General features: G+C 40.2%; 2 protein-coding genes and 1 pseudogene across 3 annotated transcripts; 2 read left to right on the forward strand and 1 right to left on the reverse strand.

The window, feature by feature from the left end:
- The window catches only part of LOC112219410, a 69,772-nt pseudogene that overhangs the window by 32,015 nt on the left and 10,271 nt on the right, over positions 1-27,486 (reverse strand).
- Positions 7,610-17,183, forward strand: LOC112219411 (protein-lysine 6-oxidase). The gene is made up of 7 exons (XM_024380634.2): positions 7,610-8,487; positions 8,674-8,782; positions 12,612-12,743; positions 15,892-16,045; positions 16,243-16,338; positions 16,577-16,692; positions 16,875-17,183. The coding sequence occupies exons 1-7, from the start codon at positions 7,854-7,856 to the stop codon at positions 16,879-16,881; spliced, it is 1,248 nt and encodes a 415-aa protein (XP_024236402.1). The 5' UTR covers positions 7,610-7,853; the 3' UTR covers positions 16,882-17,183.
- On the forward strand, positions 19,046-26,951 carry LOC112219413 (sorting nexin-24). Of its 2 annotated transcripts, XM_024380636.2 has the most exons (7): positions 19,049-19,260; positions 19,756-19,839; positions 23,669-23,773; positions 23,918-24,012; positions 24,136-24,165; positions 25,065-25,129; positions 25,306-26,951. In XM_024380636.2, exons 1-7 carry the CDS (start codon positions 19,192-19,194, stop codon positions 25,374-25,376), a joined length of 519 nt encoding a protein of 172 aa, XP_024236404.1. In that variant the 5' UTR covers positions 19,049-19,191; the 3' UTR covers positions 25,377-26,951. The 2 variants fall into 2 exon arrangements, with proteins under 2 accessions (XP_024236405.1, XP_024236404.1); XM_024380637.2 differs by lacking the exon at positions 19,756-19,839 and having other exon boundaries at positions 19,046-19,260.

Consider the following 27,486-nt stretch of genomic DNA (forward strand, 5'->3'; position numbering starts at 1 on the left):
TGTTGCACACCCAATAACTTCCAAAATAAAGGGCCACCACCTGTTTGCTGGTTGGCTGCAATATATTATATGCCCAGTAGATGGTGCCAGTGTGCTTATTAAGCTTTGGTGAAGTGAGCTGTAGTGACCGCAAATTATGACCACTGCTAATGCAGTGGCAGTTATAGAACTGAACAGGACAACAAAAAGGAAACTTGAAATATCTAAGTGTAATTTTACTTCAGATTAACATTCTGACCTGGCTTCTCTGTTATCGCTCTCCCCCCTCACATGTCTTTCTTGATTTTACTACATCCTGTCCATTTCTTTGAATCTTTGCTTCCATATTACCCAGACAATGCACACAGTTTATGGTGATTGTCCTGGGAAGAAGATAACTTAATGAGACATCATTACATTACACATCATTACATTACACGTTTAGTATCTGCCAACATTCAAAAGTCCAGGGTTCACTTTGAGCCACAGACTGACTCCCATGTATTTCAGATGCCAGACTTTAAGAGGTTGAAAAGAACTGATCATTATGGAGTTGGAATGAAACTAGCAGCTCCAGTGCCGTTGTGGGCTGGGGCAGTACAGTGTGGGGGTCTCTGGGGTTCCTCTCTGCCTCAGTTAGGGGCTCCTCCTCCTGGATGCTGTGTCTAGGCCTACTGATATTTGGAAGCCTACACGTGCAGAATGCCACGTAGCCTGTGGTATGTGTATATGTGTGTGCTGCCAAGATGCAGTTCTATACTCTTAAATTGAGTTGAGTAATTGAAACCAGCAGTTTATGAAAGAAAAAACATAGAAATTGTCAATCTTGATGTTTATTTATCTGCAGTATAGAAGTGGAAGCCTAGTTTCAAATACTTGGTGTTGGAAATTATGACCACAAGATAATTTGACTGATATTGCAAAGGGGATGTGGACTGGGAAACGGTGACTGGATAAAATACTTGAGGGAGGAAAATAATAAACTGTGTTGGGGTGTATGTGAGGGACAGGAGGAAGACATAATAGTATCATCACCACTAAGCAGCCCATACTAAGCAGAGCAAATCGTAATTTTAATGTCTAGTTTTGATTTATATTTGTCTGAGTTATCAACTAACGTGAATTCAAAGTAAAATGTAAAACATTTAACCATGTCATTGGATTTAGGTTAAAAGTTGGATTTTAAAAAATGCATTCCCTTACAGTGATGTCTCAAGTTTTTCACTCATCACACACATATATATATTATTTTGTATTACATGTAAACGTTGATTCAACCAGTTTTTTTCCAGTGGGATATCTTTGTCTTGATATTGAAAGGTGAAAAAAAAATCTAACACTGGTATATTTCTGCCATAGCCTATATCCAAGCTGGCTCTGATCTACCAGTTGAAGTTCTTTGCTTGAGATATTGGGATGCAGTTGATGTCAGCTCCTGCTGCCTCATTTCCTACTGCTGACAGAAGATTCTTATACAATCATTTTTAGAAGTGGCAGTCTTTGAATAATTCGTAGCATGTCCACAAGGCTGTCTGTGCCCAAAGTCGAAAAGCGAAAATTCAAGCCACGTGGACAAAGGAACTTGGCTAATGGCTTGCATATGTGGTTCCACTGGCTAGGAACACTGTGCTGCCCTTACCAGAGAGGAGTCTGCATGGAGCGATTCAAAAAATTACTTGAAAAACAACCGTGGCCAGTACAGATGGTTCTGCTGGTCGGTTGAACAGAGGGACCAACCCAGAAACAACTACGCATATTTTCACTTTTTGGGGAACTATTGGTATGCTGAATCAAAAGTATAGGCAATTACAGCCAACTAATCAAATCCTGTTCAAATGACTAATCAACATTTCCTTCCTCCTTTTTATCTGAAAAGATAGACCATCTGTTCGATTTACTGGAAATAGGTCTCTACTTATAATAAATCTATAGCATATATAACTTAACTGGAAAAGACACAACATTTTCTATTTGAATGCTTTAACAGGTGAATGGAAAACCACGTTGATAAGAGTACTAGCCTGCTCCAGTGAGAATAATAAAACATATTTACCATACATGTCTTTTGAGGCTGCTTTTGTTTTTTCAATTAACATAATTTGACACTGATGTACTTTCCAAAGACAGGAAAGTTAATTGTTGTGACAAACCTCCCGCAAGTTTGTTGCAAATTTGCTCCAAATTAGTGTCTTCAGAAAGTATTCATATCCCTTGACTTATTCCACATTTTGTTGTTTTACAGCCTGAATTCAAAATTGATTAAATTGTTATTTTTCTCACCCATCTACACACAATGCTCTCAAAAAGAAAACGGAAAAATGTGTTTTTAGACATTTTTGTAAATGTATTGAAAATTAATTACCGAAATGTCTTATGTAAGTATTCACACCCCTTAGTCAATACATATTAAAATCACTTTCGGCAGCGATAACAGCTGTAACTCTGAGTACATCTTTATTAAGAGCTTTGCACACCTGGATTGTACAATATTTGCACATTATCCTTTTAAAAATACTTCAAGCTCTTTCAAGTTTTGTGTTGATCATTGCTAGACAGCCATTTTCAAGTCTTGACATATATATTCAAGGAAATTTAGGTCAAAACTGTAACTAGGCCACTCAGGAACATTCAATGTCATATTGGTAAGCAACTCCAGTGTAGATTTGGCCTTGTGTTTTAGGTTATTGTCCTGCTGAAAGGTGAATTAGTCTCCCAGTATCTGTTGGAAAGCAGACTGAACCAGGTTTTCCTCTAGGATTTTGCCCGTGCTTAACTCGATTCCATTATTTTTATCCCAAAAAACTCCATAGTCCTAGCCGATGACAAGCACACCCATAACATGATGCAACCACCACCATGCTTGAAAATATGAAAAGTCGTACGCAGTGATATGTTGTGTTGGATTTGCCCCAAACATAACGCTTTGTATTCAGGACATGAAGTTTATTTCTTCGCCACATTTTTTGCCACATTTTACAGGCTGCATGTTTTGGAATATTTTTATTCTGTACAGACTTCTTTCTTTTCAATCTGTCGTTTAGGTTAGTATTGTGAAGTAACTATAGTGTTGTTGATCCATACTCAGGAAAAAACTATCACAGCCATTAAACTCTAACTGTTTGGCCTCAGAATGAAATCCCTGAGCGGTTTCCTTCCTCTCTGGCAACTGAGTTAGGAAGACCTCCTGTAGCTTTGTAATGACTGGCTGTATTGATAATAACTTCACCATGCTCAAAGAGATATTCAATGTCTACTTTATTTTTTGATCTATCTGCCCTTTGCGAAGCATTGGAAAACCTCCTTGGTCTTTGTGGTTGAATCTGTGATTGAAATTCACTGCTCGCCTGAGGGACATTAAATGTAATTGTATGTGTGGGGTACAGAGATGAGCTACTCATTCACAAATAATGTTAAACAGTATTGCACACAGTGACTCCATGCAACTTATTATGTGACTTGTTAAGACTTGCTATAACAAAGGGGTTGAATACTTATTGACTCAAGACATTTAAACTGTTGATTTTTTTATTAATTTGTAAAACTTTCTAAACGTCATTCCACTTTGGCATTATTGGGTATTGTGTGTATGCTATTGACACATCTCAATTTAATCCATTTAAAATTCAGGCTGTAACACAACGAAATGTGGAAAAAGTCAAGGGTGTGAATACTTTCTGAAGGCACTGTAAATAGTGTGCCACAAAATATTCCAAGTTTGCAAATGTTTGCCACTACTGGTGAATCTGCGGCAAACCTTTATTGCCACTAGAGGCAAACTGGTCATCATAAGCCGTTTCTGATGAACACATGAGTTCCAAGACAAGTAACCGTTGACGACCAATCAGGGAGATTGGAAAAATATTTTGGAAAATGGAAACCAAACTATATAGCTTGCTACCTATCAAAGTGTTCAGGTGAGTGTCTCACTTATTAAACTTCCTATAAACAAAAACATTTGTCTAATTGATCCCCAGTTAGCAATGTCATGTTTTATGTTATAGAGTGAAACACATTTTGTTGATACCAGTTTTTATCTAACGTTAGCTATCGTATTTTTGCACAATTAATGTGATAGCTAACTAATGATTTGCGTAAACACTTATTTTTAGGTGAATACGTTTCTGTCTTTTAATGCCAATATGGATATCAATATGCTAGTTTCACTGTTCAGTAGCATGTTAGCTAGCACAACAGTTAAGGTTACAACAATATGAGCTGATTTGACGTCAAAGCAAGACTTTACTTTTTCCAGATGGATACCCCTACCCGTTGTGTTGGAAGAGGCTGCATCAACTCCCTGGAAAGATGTTTGTGGTGCAATCCCTCATAACGCTTTTATTGAGTGATAAGTGAGCGTGTCCTCTTCAAGCTTGGTAAGGAATGCAAATGCATGTGTTATTCTCATAAATGTAGCCAATACATTTATTCTTTGTAACAATTAGATATTTTATTGCTTGGAACTAGTAGCTAGCACATCTTGATCATGTGTTCCTTCTCTCTTGCTAGAAGCAATCAGTTACAAGACAACATTTTTTGGGCCTTCAATCAATCTGAGGACAGAGAATGATGTGTTCAAAGTCAAAGCTTCTTGCACACATGGCTTTGAAATGAAAGCTATCATAAATTCATTTTTGAATTGCCATATTAGGCATAACACCATTTTTGGTTGGTTTTCTTCCACGCAAGTCTTATACACCTGAGTCAGGAACCAAAGACAACTGTAGACAACTGTCTCTTAATGATGAAGTCCCCCGTCTAGATTGATTATCATAATTAGTTGATTAGTTTGAACCAATTATGCTGAGGCTTGGCTGGAGTAAAATCGTGTATACTGTGCCTTCCTTAGGAACAGTTGGCCACACATTTAAAGGGACATTTAGTAGGCCTAAGTCCCAGTTTATGCTAGCTACATCGTTTGTTTATATAGCATTTGTAAACGGCAGAAACATTGTTTCTTTGCTGAAAAATATATAGAAATCTAGTTTCAGTGAGAAGCATACCAACACCAAGGTAACTTCGTAACAGCTGACTCCGTTTTTTCAAAAGCTGAACCCGCACGCACATTAGCTGCTGAGTCTACCTTTTAAGATGCCAAAATAGAAAATGTTTTCAGTATCCTAATTGTGTTTTTCTTTTGTGTTTTCTGAATGTTTCAGTGCATGCATTCAACAAGTTTTGGACGAAAGGGTTCAAAGTTCTCAAGTTCACTCAAAAAAGTAAATAGTTCTGAACTGGGTTTGAATTTTCTGTTTGAATTATTTCAGTGTTAATGATCTTTTAAACTTCCATTGGTTGAAAGCTATTGCTCAGTTATCACTTGGCTCATGTAAATTCTGTAGTTGCCCCTTTAAACATCCTACAGTCAATATCCCCATATATCCCCATTTCTCTAATGTAAATGTAGCAACATAAATATTAAATAAACAATTTATGTGGAGAAGATCCAGTCTTTGCTCTTTTCTGCATTACCATGCTGATGACTTCAAGTTGTATTGGATTTATTTGTATCTGTTAAGACATTGAATACGTTTAGTATATTTTGTATGTTTAGTATGTTCAGTTTTCTCTGTGAGAAGCAAGTTCATTTAAAGTTCTGTGATCTAATTTGCATATTTGTACTGAGTTTGCTGCAAATTGGCCAAAGGTTTGCCACAACTGTTTGTTAGAAGCCTATTTTTTTCAGTAAGTGTACTGTTCCTTTTGAGAGCCCTGTAAATGTAAATAGTTAATTTTATCCCCATAGTTGTCTTTGTTGCTTATTTTAGATTGAACTAAATCCAATGGCTACTCCACTTCACGGGATCAAATGTCTGCTATTCAATTCCAAGACGGTTGGAGGGCACATTTTAGGGAAGTCAAATAATGCCTCTTGGCTCTGATTTGCCTTTAGAGAGCTTACACAAGGGATGATGTGAAGTCATGTGACGCTTGTCGGAAAGCAGATGTGCAAAGCAGACTTAGAATTCACTACTGGCTGGCCTATTCTATAAAGTTGGATTTTTCCACAGTGTTAGGTCAATGACACATTCTATGCCAATCTATGCAAAAATGCAATGTTCATTTATTATAATTTTAGGAGGTTAAAAACGAGTGCTTTCCATATTCCACATATTTTGTATTTTTATGTGGTTGATGAAAAGAGCTTTGTGGACACACAGACTAATCAATCTGCAATGTACAATACTGTTGAATTAATGACTAATAGAAAGTGTCCAGTGTCCAATGGTAAACATTCATATTACAAAACTGTGAAAGATGTAAAAAATTTAAAAGCATTATATTGGTTTGCTTCAATCTGTCCCCTAGTGTCACGTGTGGATATAACATTGCTCCCTTAGTTTCAGGATTCTTAGTGTACATTGTACGTTGTGTATTTTGATAGTGTACAGCCGTGTTGGCTGTGGATTGAGAGATTAGATTGTGTTGTGTTCTAATGGTTTTTCATCTGCAGTGCAGTCGTGGCTACTGTGGTCAGTCGTATAAAGACGGCTAGACTGAGAAATGAAAACCATTGATTAAGATTTCCCAACCATGTATTATGTCCCTAGGCCTAGTGTTAACAACAGGGAAGTGTTTTCACTGGCATACTGCAAGAGAAGAGTAAAGGTTTAGATTTGTCCAGGGCTTTAGGGGTCAACATGGTCATACTGCAACCAAAAGCCACAATGAAACACTCCCAATTGAAAGAACACACAGACCTCAATGTGTTTATTGCATAAAATAACTGCTACATAAAATCATATTGCAAAGCTTGAAAATAAGATAATCACATTTGCCAAAGAAGGGCCAAAAAGAAAGAGGGTATTGGAAAACTATAACTGGAATATTTTGTTCAGTTTAGGTTTATGGAACTTGGGAGTGGATGTTCCAATGACATGTAAAGCCATCATGCATTCCTGTTTACATTTCAGAGCTCCTCCTATGAGAAAGTTGATGTGCTGAGATTTTGGCACAATGGGTTGCACTTTCGTCAGAGTTCATCTGACAGAGTAAGTGCTATTTGTCATAAGATTTTGTTGATCTGGCAGAGGAATTTATTTTCTTATCACATACTATGAATAAAAGGCCATCAGAATCTTCCCAACTAATGTCTGACTATAAAATACTGTGTGTGTGTGTGCTGTGTTTTCTCCCAGGATATTCCTATTCCTAGGTGGGGTAATTGCAGAAAGGCATTGTGACTGTGATGTGCTTTTCCAAGACAGAAGCAGTCATTAGGAAAGTCTACACATCAGTGATTCCACCTTGATTACCCAGATAGGTCTCAACATATAAGTGTTTGCAAATTTGTAATATATCAGGGTGACATAGGTATTTACTGAGGGACCAGTTGAAATGTCGATTCATTGAGCCACTATGTATCCTAGATAAATGTATCTAAAAGAAAATTAAACATTCATATTTAATTTATAAATGCTGAATATTTGTCATTTTACTCCATGGTTAGTATTTAGGCTACACATCCTCACCTCTTTCTAATTACATTACACAAGGCCTTATGTCAGACAGTTATATAACTTAACCATAACACATGGTTTTCTGTTATCCAACTCTGGAGCAGATCCATTTGGAGGGCCGGTGTCAAGTAGCCTTTCTGTCTATTTATTACATGAGCACCGGGCTTGTCTAAAAACCGAATTAGAAACTTCAAATGTTCAACTCCTCCCCACTCTTAGCGCATCTGCAAAAATCCGAACAGAACGATGTGAGGTTGCGTGGCGAACATAGCAATACTGGTGCAAGTTTTTCAGGATTTAATTTGGTGTAAATTAGACTTACTTTAATGTACTTTAGTTTCAAAGTACAAATGCTAGACCACAGAAATTAAAATATTTGTAATTAGTCATAATCTATTTAGTTGAACTAATTGTATTATGGGCGCGTGTAAATTTGGCATTTTTTATGCGTGTGGGCACGTATGTTTATTAATTTGGATACTGCAAACTGTCCAATCTCAGCGGCATCCACCAGAGACGAGACAAGTAAATAACCAAGTGCCAGGTATACGGCAGACAATACAATGGGCGCACAATGGTAACGTTTTTAGCCTTCTGAGTCACGGCTCGGAATATCGACCACCAAAGCAAAAAGGCGGCAATAAAGAGCAGGAGAAACCTGTCACCATCATTAGAGATGGGGAAGCTAACAAGCCTTCTGACTCCTCAAGACAGTCTCTCTCGTCTACCCACACAGTGTCCCGTGCAGGAGCGCGCCCGCGCTGGCTACCACCTCAAGTTCCAAAGCCGCCGAGGGGACAGGGGCACCAGCATCAGGATGTCCATCCAAGTGGCCATGCAGAAACTAAGGCAAATGGCACGACGAATGGGACACAGGACAAACCGTCCCCTTCGCCGAGAAGAGAAGACGTGATGGCAGGGGATGATCCTTACAACCCATACAAGACCTCCGATTCAGATTCAGATAATCCTTACTACAATTACTATGACGTGTACGAGAGTCCCAGGCGCAGAGAGAGACCTGGATATGGCACAAGGTACCATCAGAACGGTAAGACTGTGGACTATTGGACAGCATGTTTGAAGGGTTGGAATTTGGAATGCATTTGCTGCAGTGCCGGAATATTTTGTCCAGTAGCCTACATGTAGCTGTAAAAAGATAAAAAAGATACGGTCTGTGTCAATTTTTTCTTGATATAACAATAATTTGTGTTTAAAACAAATGCATCCCCTCTAGGTCTGCCTGATCTTGTACCAGACGCATACTACATTCAAGCCTCCGTATATGTCCAGAGAGTTCCAATGTACAACCTCAGATGTGCAAACGAAGAGAATTGCTTGTCAAGGTATTATTGGAACAAACTCTATGGGATTTAAAGAAGGTTATTGTCCAACAACTTGTGAGTCAGAATGTGTGTGAGTCGTAACACTTGAGTGTTTGCGGTTTTGGTTTACCCCAGAGCAGCATACACATCCCACTGGGTGCTAACTGATTGAATCTAATTTAAAATAATTTCAAAGTTGGAAAAATTACCCTATTGTCATACTTGAGTAAAAGTGAAGATACCTTAATAGAAAATGACTCAAGTAAAAGTGTAAAAATATTCGTTTTAAGTATCAAAAGTAAATGTAATTGCTAAAAATATATTTAAGTGTCAGTTTACTTAAGTATAAATGGGCTGTACTGGGCTTGTGTGGTCTGCGGTTGTGAGGCCGGTTGGACTACTGCCAAATTCTCTAAAACGACGTTGGAGGCAGTTTATGGTAGAGAAATGAACATTTAATTATCTGGCAACAGCTCGGTGGACATTCCTGAAGTCAGCATGCCAATTGTATGCTCCCTCAACTTGAGACATCTGTGGCATTGTGTTTTCTGACAAAACTGCACATTTTAGAGTGATCTTTTATTGTCCCCAGCACAAGGTGCCCCTGTGTTATGATCATGCTGTTTAATCAGCTTAGGTAAATTGATTATTTTGGCAAAGGAGTAATGCTCACTACCAGAGATGTCAACACATTTGTGCAAAATAATTGAGATGAATAAGCTTTTTGTGCATATGGAAACTATCTGGGATTTTTTATTTTAACTCATGAAACATGGGACCAACACTTTACATGTTGCATTTTTATTTATGTTCAGTGTATATAGGCCAAGGGTTTTAAGCATTTGTTGATTTCAAATCTAATCTTCAAGTTAATCATTAATATGTTGGTTTCATGTCTCCATCTCAACCAAATATCAAAGTTAAAGAATAGTACTAAATCAAACTTAATTTAAAGTGCATTTAAAGTTTGATTAGATTTAGTCCTATTCTTTAACTTACATTTTTGGTTGAGATGGAGACACACTGGATATTGAATTGTGTTTGGTTGTCAATGCAACTAAATATCAACATTTGAAGGAGATGTATCGTCTGCTTGGATAGTTCCATATCTGCCACTAATCTATTCTGCCTTCAATTCCAGTTTGTTTACAAATTAATCATTTATGGATCTTGGATTCATGTCTCCATCGCAACCAAAAATGGTGAATAGGACTAACTCAAATGAAATCAAATTTTAAATGTACTTTAAATAAAGTATGATTTGATTTGATTCATTTTCTTTAACTGTGATTCTTGGTTGAGATGGAGACGTGACTTCAACATATACATGATTAATTTGTAGACATACTGGAATTTGTTGACAACAACACTATCATTTCTGCAATACATTAAATAGCCTATTAACAAATTACATGTTGGATTCAAGTCTCCAAGTAAACCAAAAATAAAAGATAAAGAATAGGATTAAGCCAGTGGCTCAGATTAAACTAGCCAAGCATTAGATATCCTTTAAATGTTGGTATTTGGTAGTGTTGTCAACAAGACACAATTCAATAATATTTGTGTAATACAGGAAATAGCCTTAAATTGAGACTCTTACAAACTAAATGTAACAGTATTTATTCTACCTTAAAATGAGTAATACATACATGACCACATTGAGGTTAGCCTACTGTAACTATAAATGTCTTATGTAATCATAGAAGGTGTGCATGTTCGAGAGAACATGCAAAGGTCATAGGTCTGACCTTCACAATTGCTGTAATAATCTTGAACAGCATTGATCCCTTGCACTATGTACTTTTAATGTAATCTCAACTGCTATACAGGTCATTTGGTTGTGCTATTAGGGATAGTTCACCCAAATTACACAGTTGCATATTGGTTCCCTTACCCTGTAAGCCAGTGGTCGATTGCCAAATATTTCTGTAAAAACAAAAACAAAGATAACACCTTAGGTTCCTGTTTTTTTTGTATTTGTCTCGTGCTCTTGGCGGTAGATGCACCCAATTCAGCTTCCCAGCGCTCCGGATAGGTGAAGTGATCCAATGTTGAACCATTTCATGTGTCTGAAGGTACAAACTCTACCTTCTCAGCAGGCCCAGAGAGCAAATCAAGTGCACTATAGGCCTACCGCTGGCCAATCGGATGGCTCAGATTACCATGTCTGCAGTAAAGTAGCAGGCTTAAAAGAAAGCTACAGCAAAATTGTCACTGTTAGATTACAAATCTTTTAAAACCATGACTAGAGAGAGACTGTCAACGAACACAGCAAATAGCTGCTGTTTTGAGTGAGTTTAAGTTCTTACTCAGCACTGTCAACACTTTTTATCCAACACTTTTATAGGCTATCAAAATGCGAGCTCTTCCTACTTCCACTCGCACTTACAACCAACACTGCAGCTGTAATGAGTAGGAAAGTGTATAGATAGGTTTGCGTTATTATTAGATTAATATTTAACTTTCGCTGTTCATAGGAGTAACACCATGAATTTGTGTATGAGGCAGGAATAATGTGGTGGGACTCGAGTTTCGCTATCAGCTGGAAGACACACTTTTTTGGTCTGTGTCAGCAAAGGAAAGGGAGAGCGGAGGGGCGGACTCCAGTCTCCTACTCTCTCCCTCCGCTGAGACTGACCATCAGATGCAGGCATCATCAGCCCAGTAAATATTAAAATGTACGCTCACACAGCTATGCCTCACAAGTAATACAACAACTGATCTATTACCAATGTGATCATATAGCCTACCTCAAATTTGATATGTAATTTTTAAAAATTGTGAGAACTACAACGCATTGCCAGGGCATTTCATGCAAAGCCCATATGCAGTGATAATCTATCGGGCCTATAGCGTAATGCACAAACCTCATTGCTACAGAACTGTTTTACTGTTTTTAATAGGTTAATGTGTCATAGGCTTACGTTTTTTAAGATATGTAAAATAAAAAATCTTAGCATTATATCTCAGCTTGCATTTTGACTCAAACTGATCTTGACTTAGAAAAGGTAAGTCTATGACAGCAATCATGATGAAAGTAATTCATGCTTTGGTTTAGTTTCCCTGGCACTGTTTCCACATGCTAACATTTTAACATTTGTTGCACAAATCCCATTCAAGTCATGGGACCGATATAACAGTGCCAAGGACACTAAACCAAAGTATGAATTGCTGTAATACCTTGTCCTTGGACTGCTTACAGGGTTAGGAAACCAATGTGTCATTTTGTAATTTGGGTGAACTGTCCCTTTAAGTTGTTGTAATAACTGACATTGTATTACCGTATTACCATTTTACTTTGTTGTGCCTTTAAATGGTTGAAAGTGCAGTGATAGCACATTTAAGTGACAACTAAACCAAAAATCAAACATTGTTTTTCTATTGGAATTTGGTTGTGCTTATAGATGGTTGCAAGCATTGTGATAAAACATTGAACTCAGCAAACTTCTGTTTGTATTTTTGAGTGGGTGAATAAAGGTTGAAATCTCATTGATCAACATCAATGAAATATTACCCAAATGTCCATGTTGAAATGACATGGTGTGCCCAGTGAGATGCATTTTGTGGATAAATAGAATCCTGCCACCAATTGGGTGGAGTGGTAGAATTCAACAAATCATTTAAACGCTCTGCAGTTTACATGGAAAAATCATCACTAGCCCAGACTGTAAACTCATTATCAAAACTAACCCAAACAGTCATATCTTCCAAACCTTTCCCAGAAATGTATGATCATACGCTTTCCTAAAAATGAGGTAGTGTATATGGCTTATAAATGCACTCGATCCCATTCTGTGTCCAAAGTGTATTCAGTTCTGTATTCAAGTGTATTGTTGTTTTGGGGGGGCAGTTCGGCTTACAGCGCCAGAGACTATGACACCCGGATGCTGCTGAGGTTCCCACAACGTGTGAAGAACCAGGGGACGGCTGACTTCCTGCCAAGCAGACCCCGCTACTCCTGGGAATGGCACAGTTGTCACCAGTGAGTCTCAATGTCTATATGCCTTTCCACCTTGCTCTGGAAATGTGTGTTTCTCTGTCTCCATCTCTGTCTGCCATTTACACAAACACTGTTTTCTTTCACTCTTTCTTATTTCTTCTCTCACACAGAGTGGATTAATGTCCATATTTTGATCAGCAACATACTGGTCTCATCAGACAGATGTCTGGCAATATATAGCAATGCAAAAGTCTGTCAATGTTTTTGACTCCAATTTCCACTTCAAAATAGTTGACTCCAACCCATAACTTCGGCTGCATATGAGGAATGTGATGCTGGATGTGTAGCCAGAACCTTCAGAGGGAAAAGTCTCTAACCTTGTCTTAATGAATACATTCAAAAGTATCTCGATTCCACAGAAGTCTGCATTTCACATTACCTCAGCTCATAGCTATACTCTGAAGTAAGTCACATACTGTACCAACATCAAGTATGGGGTACATATCGACCTACATCCTGCAGCTTGTTTTTGTACAACTGATTTGTCTGTCTCAGCCTCATTGACTGTACCTGTACCTGAAACCGTATAAAATGCACTAAGACCGCACTCAGTCAGCTGTATAAGGAAATAAGCAAACAGGAAACCACTCACCCAGAGGCGGCACTCCTAGTGGCCAGAGACTTTAATGCAGGGATACTTAAATCAGTTCTACCAAATTTCGATCAACATGTTAAATGTGCAACCAGAGGGGAAAAATTCTACATCACCTGTACTCCACACACAGAGACGCATACAAAGCTCTCTCTCGCCCTCCATTTGGTAAATCCGACCACAACTCTATCCTCCTTATTCCTGCTTACAAGCAAAAATTAAAGCAGGAAGCACCAGTGACTCGGTCTATAAAAAAGTGGTCAGGCGAAGCAGATGCTACACTACAGGACTGTTTTGCTATCAGACTGGAACATGTTCCGGGATTCTTCCGATGGCATTGAGGAGTACACCTCATCGGTCACTGGCTTTATCAATAAGTGCATCGAGGACGTCGTCTCCACAGTGACTGTACGTACATACCCCAACCAGAAGCCATATATTACAGGCAACATTCGCACTGAGCTAAAGGATAGAGCTGCCGCTTTCAAGGTGCGGGACTCTAACCCGGAAGCTTATAAGAAATCCTACTATGCCCTGCGATGAACCATCAAACAGGCAATGCGTCAATACAGGGCTAAGATTGAATCATGCTACACCAGCTCTGACACTCATCTTATGTGGAAGGGCTTGAAAACTATTACAGACTACAAAGGGAAGCACAGCCGCGAGCTGCCCAGTGACACGAGCCTACCAGATGAGCTAAATCACTTCTATGCTCGCTTCAAGGCAAGCAACACTGAGACATGCATGAGTGGATCAGCTGTTCCAGACGACTGTGTGATCACGCTCTCCGTAGCCGTCATGAGTAAGACCTTTAAAACAGGTCAACATTCACAAGGCTGCGGGGCCAGACGGATTACCAGAACGTGTGCTCCGGGCATGTGCTGACCAACTGGCAGGTATCTTCACAGACATTTTCAACATGTCCCTAATTGAGTCTGTAATACCAACATGTTTCAAGCAGACCACCATAGTCCCTGTTCCCAAAAGCACAAAGGAAACCTGCCTAAATGACTACAGACCTGTAGCACTCACGTCTGTAGCCATGAAGTGCTCCACACTGCCCTTTCCCACCTGGACAAAAGGAAGACTTACGTGAGAATGCTATTCATTGACTACAGCTCAGCGTTCAACACCATAGTAGCCTCAAAGCTCATCACTAAGCTAAGGATCCTGGGACTAAACACCTTCCAATGCAACTGGATCCTGAACTTCCTGACGGGCCACCCCCAGGTGGTGAAGGTAGGTAGCAACACATCTGCCACACTGATCCTCAACACTGGAGCCCCCCAGGGGTGTGTGCTCAGTCCCCTTCTGTACTCCCCGTTCACCCACGACTGCATGGCCAAGTGCGACTCCAACACCATCATTAGGTTTGCAGACGACACAACAGTGGTAGGCCTGATCACCGACAACGAGACAGCCTATAGGGAGGAGGTCAGAGACCTGGCCGGGTGGTGCCAGAATAACAACCTATCCCTCAACGTAACCAAGACTAAGGAGATGATTGTGGACTACAGGAAAAGGAGGACCGAGCACGCCCCCATTCTTGTCGACGGGGCTGTAGTGGAGCAGGTTGAGAGCTTCAAGTTCCTTGGTGTCCACATCACCAACAAACTAGAATGGTCCAAACACACCAAGACCGTCATGAAGAGGGCACGTCAAAGCCTATTCCCCCTCTGGAAACTAAAAAGATTTGGCATAGGTCCTGAGATCCTCAAAAGGTTCTACAGCTGCAACATCAAGAGCGTCATCCTGACTGGTTGCATCACTGCCTGGTACGGCAATTACTTGGCCTCCGACCGCAAGGCACTACAGAGTGTAGTGCGTACGGCCCAGTACATCACTGGGGCTAAGCTGCCTGACATCCAGGACCTCTACACCAGGCGGTGTCAGAGGAAGGCCCTAAAAATTGTCAAAAACCCTAGCCACCCCAGTCATAGACTGTTCTTTCTACTACCGCATGTCAAGCGGTACTGTGCCAAGTCTAGGACCAAAAGGCTTCTTAACAGTTTCTACCCCCAAGCCATAAGACTCCTGAACAGGTAATCAAATGGCTACCTGGACTTCTTGCATTGTGTGCCCCCTCCCAACCCCTCTTTTACGCTACTTCTACTCTCTGTTCATCATATATGCATAGTCACTTTAACCATATCTACATGTAAATACTACCTCAATTAGCCCGACTAACCAGTGTCTGTATGTAGCCTCACTACTTTTATAGCCTCGCTACTGTATGTAGCCTCGCTACTGTTATTTTTCACTGTTTTTATTTCTTTATTTACCTATTGTTCACCTAATACCTTTTTTGCACTATTGGTTAGAGCCTGTAAGTAAGCATTTCACTGTAAGGTCTACATCTGTTGTGTTCGGCGCACGTGACAAACTTTGATTTGATGTATTTCTCTGCATTGGAACAACATTATTTTCTCAGTTTTCTACCTACATGTTTGATTGAATGCCAGCCAAAGTGATGACAAGGTGATTAAAGCAGTTATTTAAACACTGATCAAACTCCATTGTCCTGCTTCTCTCCAGGCATTACCACAGCATGGATGAGTTCAGCCACTATGACCTGCTGGATTCAGGTGGGAGGAGTGTGGCTGAGGGACACAAGGCCAGCTTCTGCCTGGAGGACAGCTCCTGTGACTACGGCTACTACAGACGCTTTGCCTGCACCTCACACACCCAGGTTACCGACACAACACGTGTTGCTTTATGTCATGTTGACCAATCGAATCAAAAGGGACATCCAACTTTTACTATTTTTCTGTAGATTGTATGGCTGTTCAGAACCAGGCTATGATATCCAGCAGAGATGCTTACTTACAGAGGAATACTCTTGTCTGTAATGGCATGAGAGGGCTGCTTACTGTTTTCTAATCATAGGGCCTGAGTCCAGGATGTTATGATACCTATAACGCAGACATCGACTGCCAGTGGATCGATATTACAGATGTGAAACCTGGGAACTACGTCCTGAAGGTTTGTCACAAAAACAGATGACATTATTGGCACTTTGGTGCTGAACAATGTGTCCCAAGGTATTCAAACACCAGCTCTGAGAAGCAAAAAGGCTGATTTTGAAATTCCTTGACTGTGTTCGGAATCAATGTTTATCCGTCCCGTTACGACTCTGTTGCAACTGTTTTAGACCACATTTTCATTGTCTTTATAAAATATGGAACATTTGTACTCTCACCCCTTTCTTTCTGTCTTTTAGATCAGTGTGAACCCCAGCTATCAGGTTCCAGAGTCTGACTACAGCAACAACATTGTGCGCTGTGAAGTTCGCTATACTGGCAACTATGCCTATGTTTCAGGATGTCACATCTCACAGTGAGTCTTTAAAACTCTCTCATTCTACAAACTATTGTGCATGTTTTTTTAGTGCATGAGTCAGGACTAGGCATAGGTCTGGGAAACGGGCCCATGATGCTTCAACACGTGATTACTCATAACTCACATTACAAGATATATTATGCTGTGTGTGACGAAATGCTTTCTTCTTTTCTTCTCAGATATTAAGAGGGGGACGTCATTCTCCAAACCACTGAAGCATTTCTGTGAAAACTCCATGACAGCCAAGAAAACATCTTGAACAAAATGTGGACACACATGGCTAACTGAAAATGTGTAAGAATGGTCATACTCTTGTTAAGTTGGCCTTTGTTTTTCAGGTTCATTAAACATGTTTTTCTCAAGCCATTCTATAAGTGCAATAAAGTAATAATTGCATTTATAGGTTTCATTATACTACATTACAATAGTTTAGACATGTTTTAAATGGTGTAAATCAAATAAATGGAATTTCAGACGTCCAAAGCTCACAAGTGAGAAATTGCTTGTTTTTACATATCAATTACACAATATTCAGCACCACATTGTATGCAATTTTTCTTCAGCTTGCTTTAAGAGCACAGAATGTGCATAGTAAGATGCAGATTTCAACCATGCCATTTCCCTCATCATTTTATGTCAAACATATCATCAAACATCTCATCCCTTTCACCCTGTTATTGTTAATATTATTATATACATTTGCTTGCGATTAGTAGCTTGTACAGTTGAAGTCGGAAGTTTACATACATCTTAGCCAAATACATTTAAACTCAGTTTCACAATTCCTGACATTTAATCCTCGTAAAAATTCCCTGTCTTAGGTCAGTTAGGATCACTAATTTATTTTAAGAATGTGAAATGTCAGAATAATAGTAGAGCGATTTATTTCAGCTTTTATTTCTTTCATCACATTCCCAGTGGGTCAGAAGTTTACATACACTCAATTAGTATTTGGTAGCATTGCCTTTAAATTGTTTAACGAGGGTCAAACACTTCGGGTAGCCTTCCACAAGCTTCTCACAATAAGTTGGGTGAATTTTGTCCCATTCCTCCTGACAGAGCTGGTGTAACTGAGTCGGGTTTGGATCCTAAATTTCTTTATGATTGAGGTCAGGGCTTCGTGATGGCCACTCCAGTAGCTTGACTTTGTCACAACTTTGGAAGTATGCTTGGGGTCATTGTCCATTTGGAAGACCCATTTGCAACCAAGCTTCAACTTCCTGATTGATGTCTTGAGATGCTGCTTCAATATATCCACATAATTGTCCTTCCTCATGATGCCATCTATTTTGTGACGTGCTCCAGTCCCTCCCTCAGCAAAGCACCCCCACATGATGCTGCCACCCCGTGTTTTACGGTTGGGATGGTGTTCTTCGGCTTGCAAGCCTCCCCCTTTTTCCTCAAAACATAGCGATGGTCATTATGGCCAAACAGTTCTATTTTTGTTTGATAAAACCAGAGGACATTTCTCCAAAAAGTATGATCTTTGTCCCCATGTGCAGGTGCAAACTGTAGTCTGACTTTTTTATGGCGGTTTTGGAGCAGTGGCTTCTTCCTTGCTGAGCGGCCTTTCAGGTTATGTCGATATATGACTTGTTTTACTGTGGATATAGATACTTTTGTACCTGTTTCCTCAAGCATATTCACAAAGTTCTTTGCTGTTGTTCATGGATTGATTTTCACTTTTTGCACCAAAGTACGTTCATCTCTAGGAGACAGAACGCATCTCCTCCCTGAGCGGTATGACGGCTGCGTGGTCCCATGGTGTTTATACTTGCGTACTATTGTTTGTACAGAAGAACGTGGTACCTTCAGGTGTTTGGAAATTGCTCCAAAGGATGAACCAGACTTGTCCTGGTTGCAAAAGGCTTGTCCTGTCCTAACCGACTTGCCAAAACTATAGTTTGTTAACAAGAAATATGTGAACCCTTGTTGCTTAAGTGTATGTAAAAGTCTGACTTCAACTGTATGTTTACAACTTAAATTCAAGGTTACTTTTGAATATTTTTATGACCCTAAGGGTTTGAAAATGATTAGATATAAGCAAGTACATACTGCGCCAGTGCTCTAAAACATTAGTTGTGTTGTGAAACGCTTGTGCTTATGGTTAGTCTGCTAGCGGTCTCTTTTATCCTGTTTGATATTTATGCAATGAAAGAAGATAACTGCAACGTTGATGTATTCCAGGAAATCTAGTTTAATAAATCATTGTGACATTCATTGTGATTTTGTTTTTCAAAAATATTGATTTTCAAGCAGGTTTTCCCGCAGTTGATTGATTTTAGAAACATATTGGTCGTCTCGCGTTGTAATAACTTTCCACCCCAGTAGATGGGAGCAGTGTGACTTTTTTGCCTCTTCCATACTCTACAGAAACAAGAAGAAGAATCCATTCCAACACTAGCCATAGCTAGCTACCAAAGCCCATCTATGTGTCTGCAAATGAATATATAACTCGGGATTTTATGCATTTAGGTTCGGGTTTGTTTTGCCAAAATGCATAACGTCAGGATTTCCATTCCATCGTTCCGTTCAGAGGACAATCCGATGGAGAAAGGTTACACGGTAAGATATTGAATGTATGCACCAGTAAGCCTCCGAAAAACAACAATCATAGCTAACATTGCAAATTTACAACAAATGGTTGAAATCAAACCAATAACATATTTATTAACTTTGAGTATTGTTAACGACTCTCAAGGCAAACTGTCTACCAATGCTGTCAACTAACGTTTATTTAACGTGACTAGACCGAGTGAGAGTAGAGAAGACCCGGTTGGCGCGATCCATTCCATTTCACCAATTTTACAGACAGTAAAAACGTTTTTGACGATAACACTGACAGGATGTGAAACATCAATCAACTGCTTTAACACGTTCCCTGACCTCCCGGTTTTTCCTTGATAGCAAAGTTACTAAAGAGCAGTTTGGTGTAATTTAATGTATTGTGTTGAAAAATGTTGTTTAAATGGCCATGACTGTCGATTGTGAATTGATTCAAGGCATATCTCTCTATACGTTCACATTTCCTAACCATGATCACTTTCTTTTCATCACCAGGTCTTTAAAATTGAGGTACTAATGAATGGTAGACAGCATACAGTGGAGAAACGCTACAGTGAATTCCATAATCTGCATAAAATAGTGAGTTTGTGTACCACTGACTGATTTACACTACATGACCAAAAGTATGTGGACACCAGCTTGTTGAACATCTCATTACAAAATCATGGGGGATTAATAGGGAGTTGGTCTCCCGTTTGCTGCTAGAACAGCCTCCACTCTTCTGGGAAGGCTCTCCACTAGATGTTGGGACATTGCTGTGGGGACTTGCTTCCATTCAGCCACGAGCATTAGTGAGGTTGGGCACTGATGTTGGGCGCAGTCGGTGTTCCAATTCATCCCAAAGATGTTCGATGGGGTTGAGGTCAGGGCTCTGTGCAGGCAAGTCAAGTTCTTCCACACCGATCTTGACAAACCATTTCTGTATGTACCTCGCTTTGTGCACAGGGGCATTGTCATGCTGAAACGGGAAAGGGCCTTCCCCAAACTGTCGCCACAATGTTGGAAGCACAGAATCGTCTAGAATGTCATTGTATGCTGTAGCGTTAAGATTTGCCTTCACTGGAACTAAGGGCCTAGCCCAAACCATGAAAAACAGCCCCAGATCATTAATCCTCCTCCACCAAACTTTACAGTTGGCACTATGCATTGGGGCAGGTGCCATTCTCCTAGCATCCGCCAAACCCAGATGGTGAAGCATGATTCATTATTCCAGAGAACGCTTTTCCACTGCAATGGTGGCGAGTTTTACACCACTCCAGCCGACGCTTGGCATTGCGCATGGCTGCTCGGCCATGGAAACCCATTTCATGAAGCTCCCGATGAACAGTTCCTGTGCTGACGTTGCTTCCAGAGGCAGTTTGGAACTCGGTAGTGAGTGTTGCTACCGAGGATAGATGATTTTTACGCATTTCAGCACTCTGCGGTCCCGTTCTGTGAGCTTGTGTGGCCTATCACTTCGCCGTTGTTGCTCCTAGATGTTTCCACTTCACAATAACACGCCATTCTAAAATGGCGCCGAAGAACATGGCTGACGTTTTACATTCTTCCAACCGATTGTGCTATTTGTAATATTTTTGTGTGTTTTGTGTACACAAGGTTGCTGCTACCGTCTCTTATGACTGAAAAGAACTGCTGGACATCAGAAAAGCGATTACTCACCGCGGACTGGAAGAAACTTTTTCCTTTAACGAGTCCGACGAGAAGGATATCCTTCTTTCACTGGAACCACGCCTTTTGCATGAAGAAAAGACGCCGGAAAAGAGGACGCAGATCGGGCATCCTGAGAACTCCCACTACCTTCCATTCTTCTCGCTAACGTGCAATCATTGGAAAATAAAATTGATGACCTACAATTAAGATTATCCTACCAACAGGACATTTAAACTGTGGCTGAATGAAGATACGGACAATATAGAGCTAGCAGGATTTTCCATGCACCGGCAGAACAGAGATGCTACCTCTGGTAAGAAGAGGGGTGGGGTGTGTCTGGTGCGCGATGTCTGATATTAAACAAGTCTCGAGGTACTGCTTGCCTGAGGTAGAGTACCTTATGATAAGCTGTAGACCACATGATCTACCAAGGAGTTCTCATCTGTTATTTGTAGCCGTCTATTTACCACCACAAAACAAAGCTGGCACTAAGACCGCTCTCAACCAACTCTATAAGGCCATAAGCAAAGAAGAAAATGCTCACCCAGAAGCGGCGCTCCTAGTGGCCAGGGACTTTAATGTAGTTTTACCACATTTTTACCAGCATGTCACATGTGCAACCAGGGGGAAAGAAATCTATCACACAGAGATGCATACAAGGCTCTCCCCTACCCTCCATTTGGCAAATATGACCATAATTCTATCCTCCTGATCCTGCTTACAAGCTAAAACAGGACGTACCAGTGACTCGCTAAATACGGAAGTGGTCAGATGACGCAGATGCTACAGGACTGTTTTGCTAGCACAGACTGGAATATGTTCCGGGATTCATCCAATGGCATTGAGGAATACACCACCTCAGTCATCGGCTTCATCAATAAGAGCATCAACGACGACGTCCCCACAGTGACTGTACGTACATATCCCAAACAGAAGCCATGGATTATAGGCAACATCCGCATCAAGCTGAAGGCTAGAGCTGCCGTTTTCAAGGAGCGGGAGACTAATCCAGCCGCTTATAAGAAATCCCGCTATGCCCTCAGACCAACCATCAAACAAGCAAAGCATCAATACAGAATTAAGATTGAATCCTACTACACCGGCTCTGACGCTCGTCGGATGTGGCAGGGCTTGAAAATTATTACAGACTACAAAGGGAAATCGTGACGCAAGCCAACCAGACGAGAGAAATGTCTTATGCTCTCTTCGAGGCAAGCAACACTGAAGCATGCACGAAAGAAACAGCTGTTCTGGATGACTGTGATAACGCTCTCGGTAGCCGACGTGAACAAAACCTTTAAACAGGTCAATATTCACAAAGCCGCTGGGCCGGACGGATTACCAGGATGTGTGCTCAAAGCATGCGTGGCCCATCTGTCAAGTGTCTTCACTGACATTTTCAACCTCTGCCTGACCGAGTCTGTAATACCTACATGTTTCAAGCAGTCCCTGTGCCCAAGGAAGCGAAGGTAACCTGCCTAAATGATTACCGCCCTGTGGCACTCACGTCAGTAGCCATGAAGTAATTTGAAAGGCTGGTCATGGCTCATATCAACAGTATCCTCCCGGACACCCTAGACCCACTCCAATTTGCATACCGCCCCAACAGATCCACAGATGACGCAATCTCAATCCACACTGCCCTTTCTCACCTGGACAAAAGGAACACCTATGTGAGAATGCTGTTCATTGACTACAGCTCAGCGGTCAACACCATAGGGACCACGAAGCTCATCACTAAGCTAAGGACTCTGGGACTAAACATCTCCCTCTGCAACTGGATCCTGGACTTCCTGACGGGCCGCCCCCAGGGGGTAAGAGTAGGCAACAACACGTCTGCCACACTGATCCTTAACACTAGGACCACTCAGGGGTGTGTACTTAGTCCCCTCCTGTATTCCCTGTTCACCCACGACTGCGTGACCAAACACGACTCCAACACCATTAAGTTAGCTGACGACACAATAGTGGTAGGCCTGATCACCGACAACGATGAGACTGCCTATAGGGAGATCAGAACCTGCAGTGTGGTGCCAGGACAACAACCTCTCCCTCAATGTGAGCAAGACAAAGGAGCTGATCGTGGACTACAGGAAAAGGAGGTCCGAACAGGCCCCCATTAACATCGACGGAGCTGTACTGGAGCGGGTTGAGAGTTAAGTTCCTTGGTGTCACCATCACCAACAAACTATCATGGTCCAAACACACCAAGACAGTTGTGAAGAGGGCACGACAAAACCTTTTCCCCCTCAGGAGACTGAAAAGGTTCTACAGCTGCACCATCAAGAGCATCCTGACTGGTTGCATCACCGCCTGGTGTGGCAACTGCTCGGCATCTGAGCGTAAGGCGCTACAGAGGATAGTGCAAACGGCCCAGTACATCACTGGGGCCAAGCTTCCTGCCATCTAGGACCTATATAATAGGCGGTGTCAGAGGAAAACCCATAAAATTGTCTTGTTTTCTTTGCTACCGCACAGCCAGCGGTACCGGAGCGCCAAGTCTAGGACCAAAATGTTCCTCAACAGCATCTACCCCCAAGCCATAAGATTGCTGAACAATTTATAAAATTGCCACCGGACAATTTACATTAGGTTAGTGGGGTTAGTGGGGTGATAATTAGTGGAATAGCCTTAGTCTATGGGTGAAGGATATGAAAATCATAATGGCTGGAATTAGGCTTGAGCTAGGCTTTTAATTTTTCCTCTACCCTAATCCATGCCCTGTGACTATGCTCAATTTGAAATTTGCTTCTTTCAGCTGAAGAAGAGCATAAAGCTGCCTGAGATCCCCTCTAAGCATGTACGTAACTGGGTTCCCAAAGTTCTGGAGCAGAGAAGACATGGTCTGGAACTCTACCTACAGGTAATGCAGAACACCTACAGGTTTACACGGACCATTTCCTCGAACCCATATTTTGTATCAATACAGCTCATTAAAATGGCACAATTACATTTTTTTTTCCCCAACTTCCATTTGCTTTTGTTTCTTGTGTCCGTTATTTAACAGACTATAATTATGGAGAATGAAGTTCTCCCAAAGATATTCCTGGATTTCCTCAACATCCGCCACTTTCCCTCGCTGCCAAAAACAGAAAGCTGTGGGTGAGTTTTTATACAGTGTGCCCTATATAGAACATCTCTCCTCTCCGCAAGAATAGAGTTCCTGCCTTCATGTAAAAATCCCCAAACTGAATCTGAATATTGTATGTTTTTCTTTCATTAAAGGTCATTTGAAATGGAATCTGAAGAGTCAAGGTTTGTTAAGTGATTTTGAAAGGTTCATCCATTTTGAATGTTATTGTATTTGTTCCTATCAATTCCCTGTGTCATTTAATGTTTTCATGTGTATCTGTGTTATTGCCGTTCAAACAGGCAGAAATCCGTCCGGTATTACGTAGCACCGTAATGGTTGCTCTCACTACACTGGAAGTTAATAGGAATACCACTTTTAGATTGCGAAAACCTGTATCACACGCTGTCAGATTTCAATACTGGCTGATGTCATAACTCGGGAAGATGTCTTCTCTCAAATGAGCCATTGATCATATTTTAGTGATATTCCTACCTCGAGATATTTGTAATTTAATCGAGGGTCTAGCACATTTTTCCTATTTGTCTGCTTCTTTGGTCCAGGGTGCATTGTATGGTGCAGTTGCCAGAGATATTATAGAAAGGCGATGGGAATGCAGGTTGAACATGGTGAGATTGTATACTCCTAAATTGGTAGTGCAGTTTAGGCGATTTTTACAGCTAACTAGCTCCATTACATGCTGATATTGTCTTTGGTAATATTGTGTGTCGCTACGTTTTCTAGCCGTTAGTCAGAGCATTGCATTGTGGATTTTGTAATCGACTTGAGCTGCAACGGATTTCCACAGCGATTTTTCTTATGCTTCTACCAACCTTGTTATAAACGCCAAAATGAAACATTTGTTCTCAAATAATATTCTTCTCACATATTAGTGTTATTTAACAGTGTGAATTAGTGGATTTGACCTTTTTGTATAGTTTATTTAGTTTATAGTAGGTTAATTCCAAAGTATAATGTCAAAATAGCTAACTATTCAGCATAATGTTGTCAGAGGTCTGGCTTTATCAGGCTTGTGATCCTTAACCCCCTTAACTTCTCCTTCTCCTCTCTGGTCTCTCTGTAGTAAACTGACCCATCAGCCAACCATGATCTACCAGCGAGACCCCTACCTGCTCCCATCCACCCACGGTAACATATCTTTACACATCTTCACACTGCCCATGAATAGACAATCAATATCGTTGCAATATTAAAGTGAGATCTCTTTATGTAATATTTAATTATGTAAATACAACAGCTAATCATTTGAAGGGGAAATGCAATATTGTATAGAACAAATCAGTGACTTTTTTTTCTCTTCATAGATACATTTTCAAATGTTGTCATAGAAGGAGTGATACATGGAATATTTTACCCAGACCTTCAACCAAGGTAGAGTTACTGTATGCCAGTTTTGAGGACTTACTACTAACTCTTGACGACAAAGGGATGACTCAGAAATGTACAACTTGTAAGCGTCTCAATTTTGTGTGTGTGGATATTTACCATTTTTATCTATTCATAGTCATTTTGTAGTTTGTTTCCCAGCATTAATGGATATGTTGATGAGAGATGCCTTTTCGGAAGTGTTGTTACTCAAAGATGAACACTACTGTAACATGGTTGCAAAGGGAGGGTATTTTACTGAACATTTTAAAAGTTACCAGTAAACTACCAGAATTTGGTAATTTTCAAGGATTTTATTTAATCTACTACAAGACATCTAGTGGCCCATTTGGGTACATCAGATTATCACAGGTGTCTAATCTCTGGCCTTCTGTGTGGCCTTATCTCATTTAAAATAAAAAATTATGACAACGCTGTCAAAGATTATCCTAAATGTTAACCATCAATTTAGTGAACAACATTGGTGTTTAATATTAAATATGCTTTTTTTCCATTAACGAGGCTATTTTCTCTTCAACTATTGGTCTATCCACTAGAAACTCATGGACACAGATATATAAAATGAATACTATACTGACACTCAGTTTATTAGGTACACTACCCCGTTAATGAAAATGGAGCTACGGCATATGCATATAGACTCAGCCTTATGGACCAGCAGGCTGTATGCATCTACTAATGGTATTTCCCTAAAATGAAGGTGAGACCTTGCGGTTTTACACTGTGATATGTTGATGAAATAACCTTTTTAATAGGTCAAACGGTTTAACTCTATATTAGCTATGAATTAATGAAGGGCAACCGATCAAATGCGTGGTTAAAAAGCTGAAATATGAAAAGGGAAGCTGAACTTGTCTGTGTAATAAGATGCATTTTGTTTGTCTCTATTGTAAAGGAGAACAATGTGGTTCATTGTTGCTCTTTCTGAACGTGGGACTGCTGCTGTAAACCTACAACAAAGGGCCATTTAAAATGCCAGAGTTTTGATCCAACTTAGCGACTGAAGCACTCCCGAGCTAAACTCTTAGCGGTGCTGTAATGTTCCACTGTCCGTAATTCACAGTGGATACTTTTTTGAAGAGTTTAGTTGGTCTAACATTTACTTTGCACTTGTCATTCGTTAGACAATTATGGATGGTTAATACTATAGATACTCTAAAATATGAGGATGGTCTGGGCATTCTATTGACTAGAATTCTCTGCCATCCTTTATTTCTATCCAATGTGTTCTCTGAATTGAGACCAGGTGGACACTAGCACACTTAGTGAATCATTTTTCATTTGTTAAATGAAAGGTAAACTTGGGTTAGTTTAAGTCATGTATAGAATTGTCCACTTCAACTGAGAAAAGCATGCCCGGTGTTAACAAATCCAATGATTTTTAATTATTATTTTTTAAATCTTGTGTATATAGCATATGTATGTCCTGTACAGTATGTATCTTGTGCCATGACACCCTACCATTAATGACACTGTGGTGTTGTACTGTAGCACTTTAGGCAGAGCACAGTAATCTGTAAAATATCATGATTAAGACAGACCGCAATAAAGCATGACACTTCAATACCGGTTTCTCTTTTTTTCTCAGCTAATGAGGGAAACTTCCCGGCATTTGTGTGGACTACATATTCATAAAACTTTTTACATTTCCCCCGTTTAAGGTTTACCCAAAATCTGAAACATACATGAGCGTTCAAGTTCAAAACACTGAGAATGCGAATATTGTATCATGTTATTAGAAAAGTACCAGCTGCATTTTGGAATGCAAATGGTGACAAGTCAAACATTGATACCATAGGTTTCATAGTAAAGCTAGCATATGAAGCTCAGCTCCACCACTACTAGACAACTTTATTTGTATTGCTTTTAAGCCTTTTAATGAATTTCTTGTTAATAACATTTTATTCTCGCTAGCTGTGTAGGTACCTATCAAGTCAACAACATTACCCTCAATCAAATGACCTCATTAAAAGTTAGGTATAGCAAAGAGAGACCTTTTGTGAAGGTCTATTTGGATTACATTTATGAATATTCAAAATTAAACAACCTTGGAATGTTTTTTTTTTTTGTAACACAGAAACTTGAGTCTAGCATCTTCT

This window comes from Oncorhynchus tshawytscha, linkage group LG20 (assembly GCF_018296145.1).
Source record: "Oncorhynchus tshawytscha isolate Ot180627B linkage group LG20, Otsh_v2.0, whole genome shotgun sequence".
NCBI lineage: Eukaryota > Metazoa > Chordata > Actinopteri > Salmoniformes > Salmonidae > Oncorhynchus > Oncorhynchus tshawytscha.

Coding starts and splice junctions, on each gene's coding strand:
- LOC112219411 (XM_024380634.2), top strand. CDS start 7,854: ATGGGCGCGTGTAAATTTGGCATTTTTTATGCGTGTGGGCACGTATGT. Junction 8,488..8,673: donor CACAAGGTACCATCAGAACG/GTAAGACTGTGG, acceptor CATCCCCTCTAG/GTCTGCCTGATCTTGTACCA. Junction 12,744..15,891: donor GAATGGCACAGTTGTCACCA/GTGAGTCTCAAT, acceptor GCTTCTCTCCAG/GCATTACCACAGCATGGATG.
- LOC112219413 (XM_024380636.2), top strand. CDS start 19,192: ATGCATAACGTCAGGATTTCCATTCCATCGTTCCGTTCAGAGGACAAT. Junction 23,774..23,917: donor GTCTGGAACTCTACCTACAG/GTAATGCAGAAC, acceptor GTTATTTAACAG/ACTATAATTATGGAGAATGA. Junction 24,013..24,135: donor CCAAAAACAGAAAGCTGTGG/GTGAGTTTTTAT, acceptor CTTTCATTAAAG/GTCATTTGAAATGGAATCTG.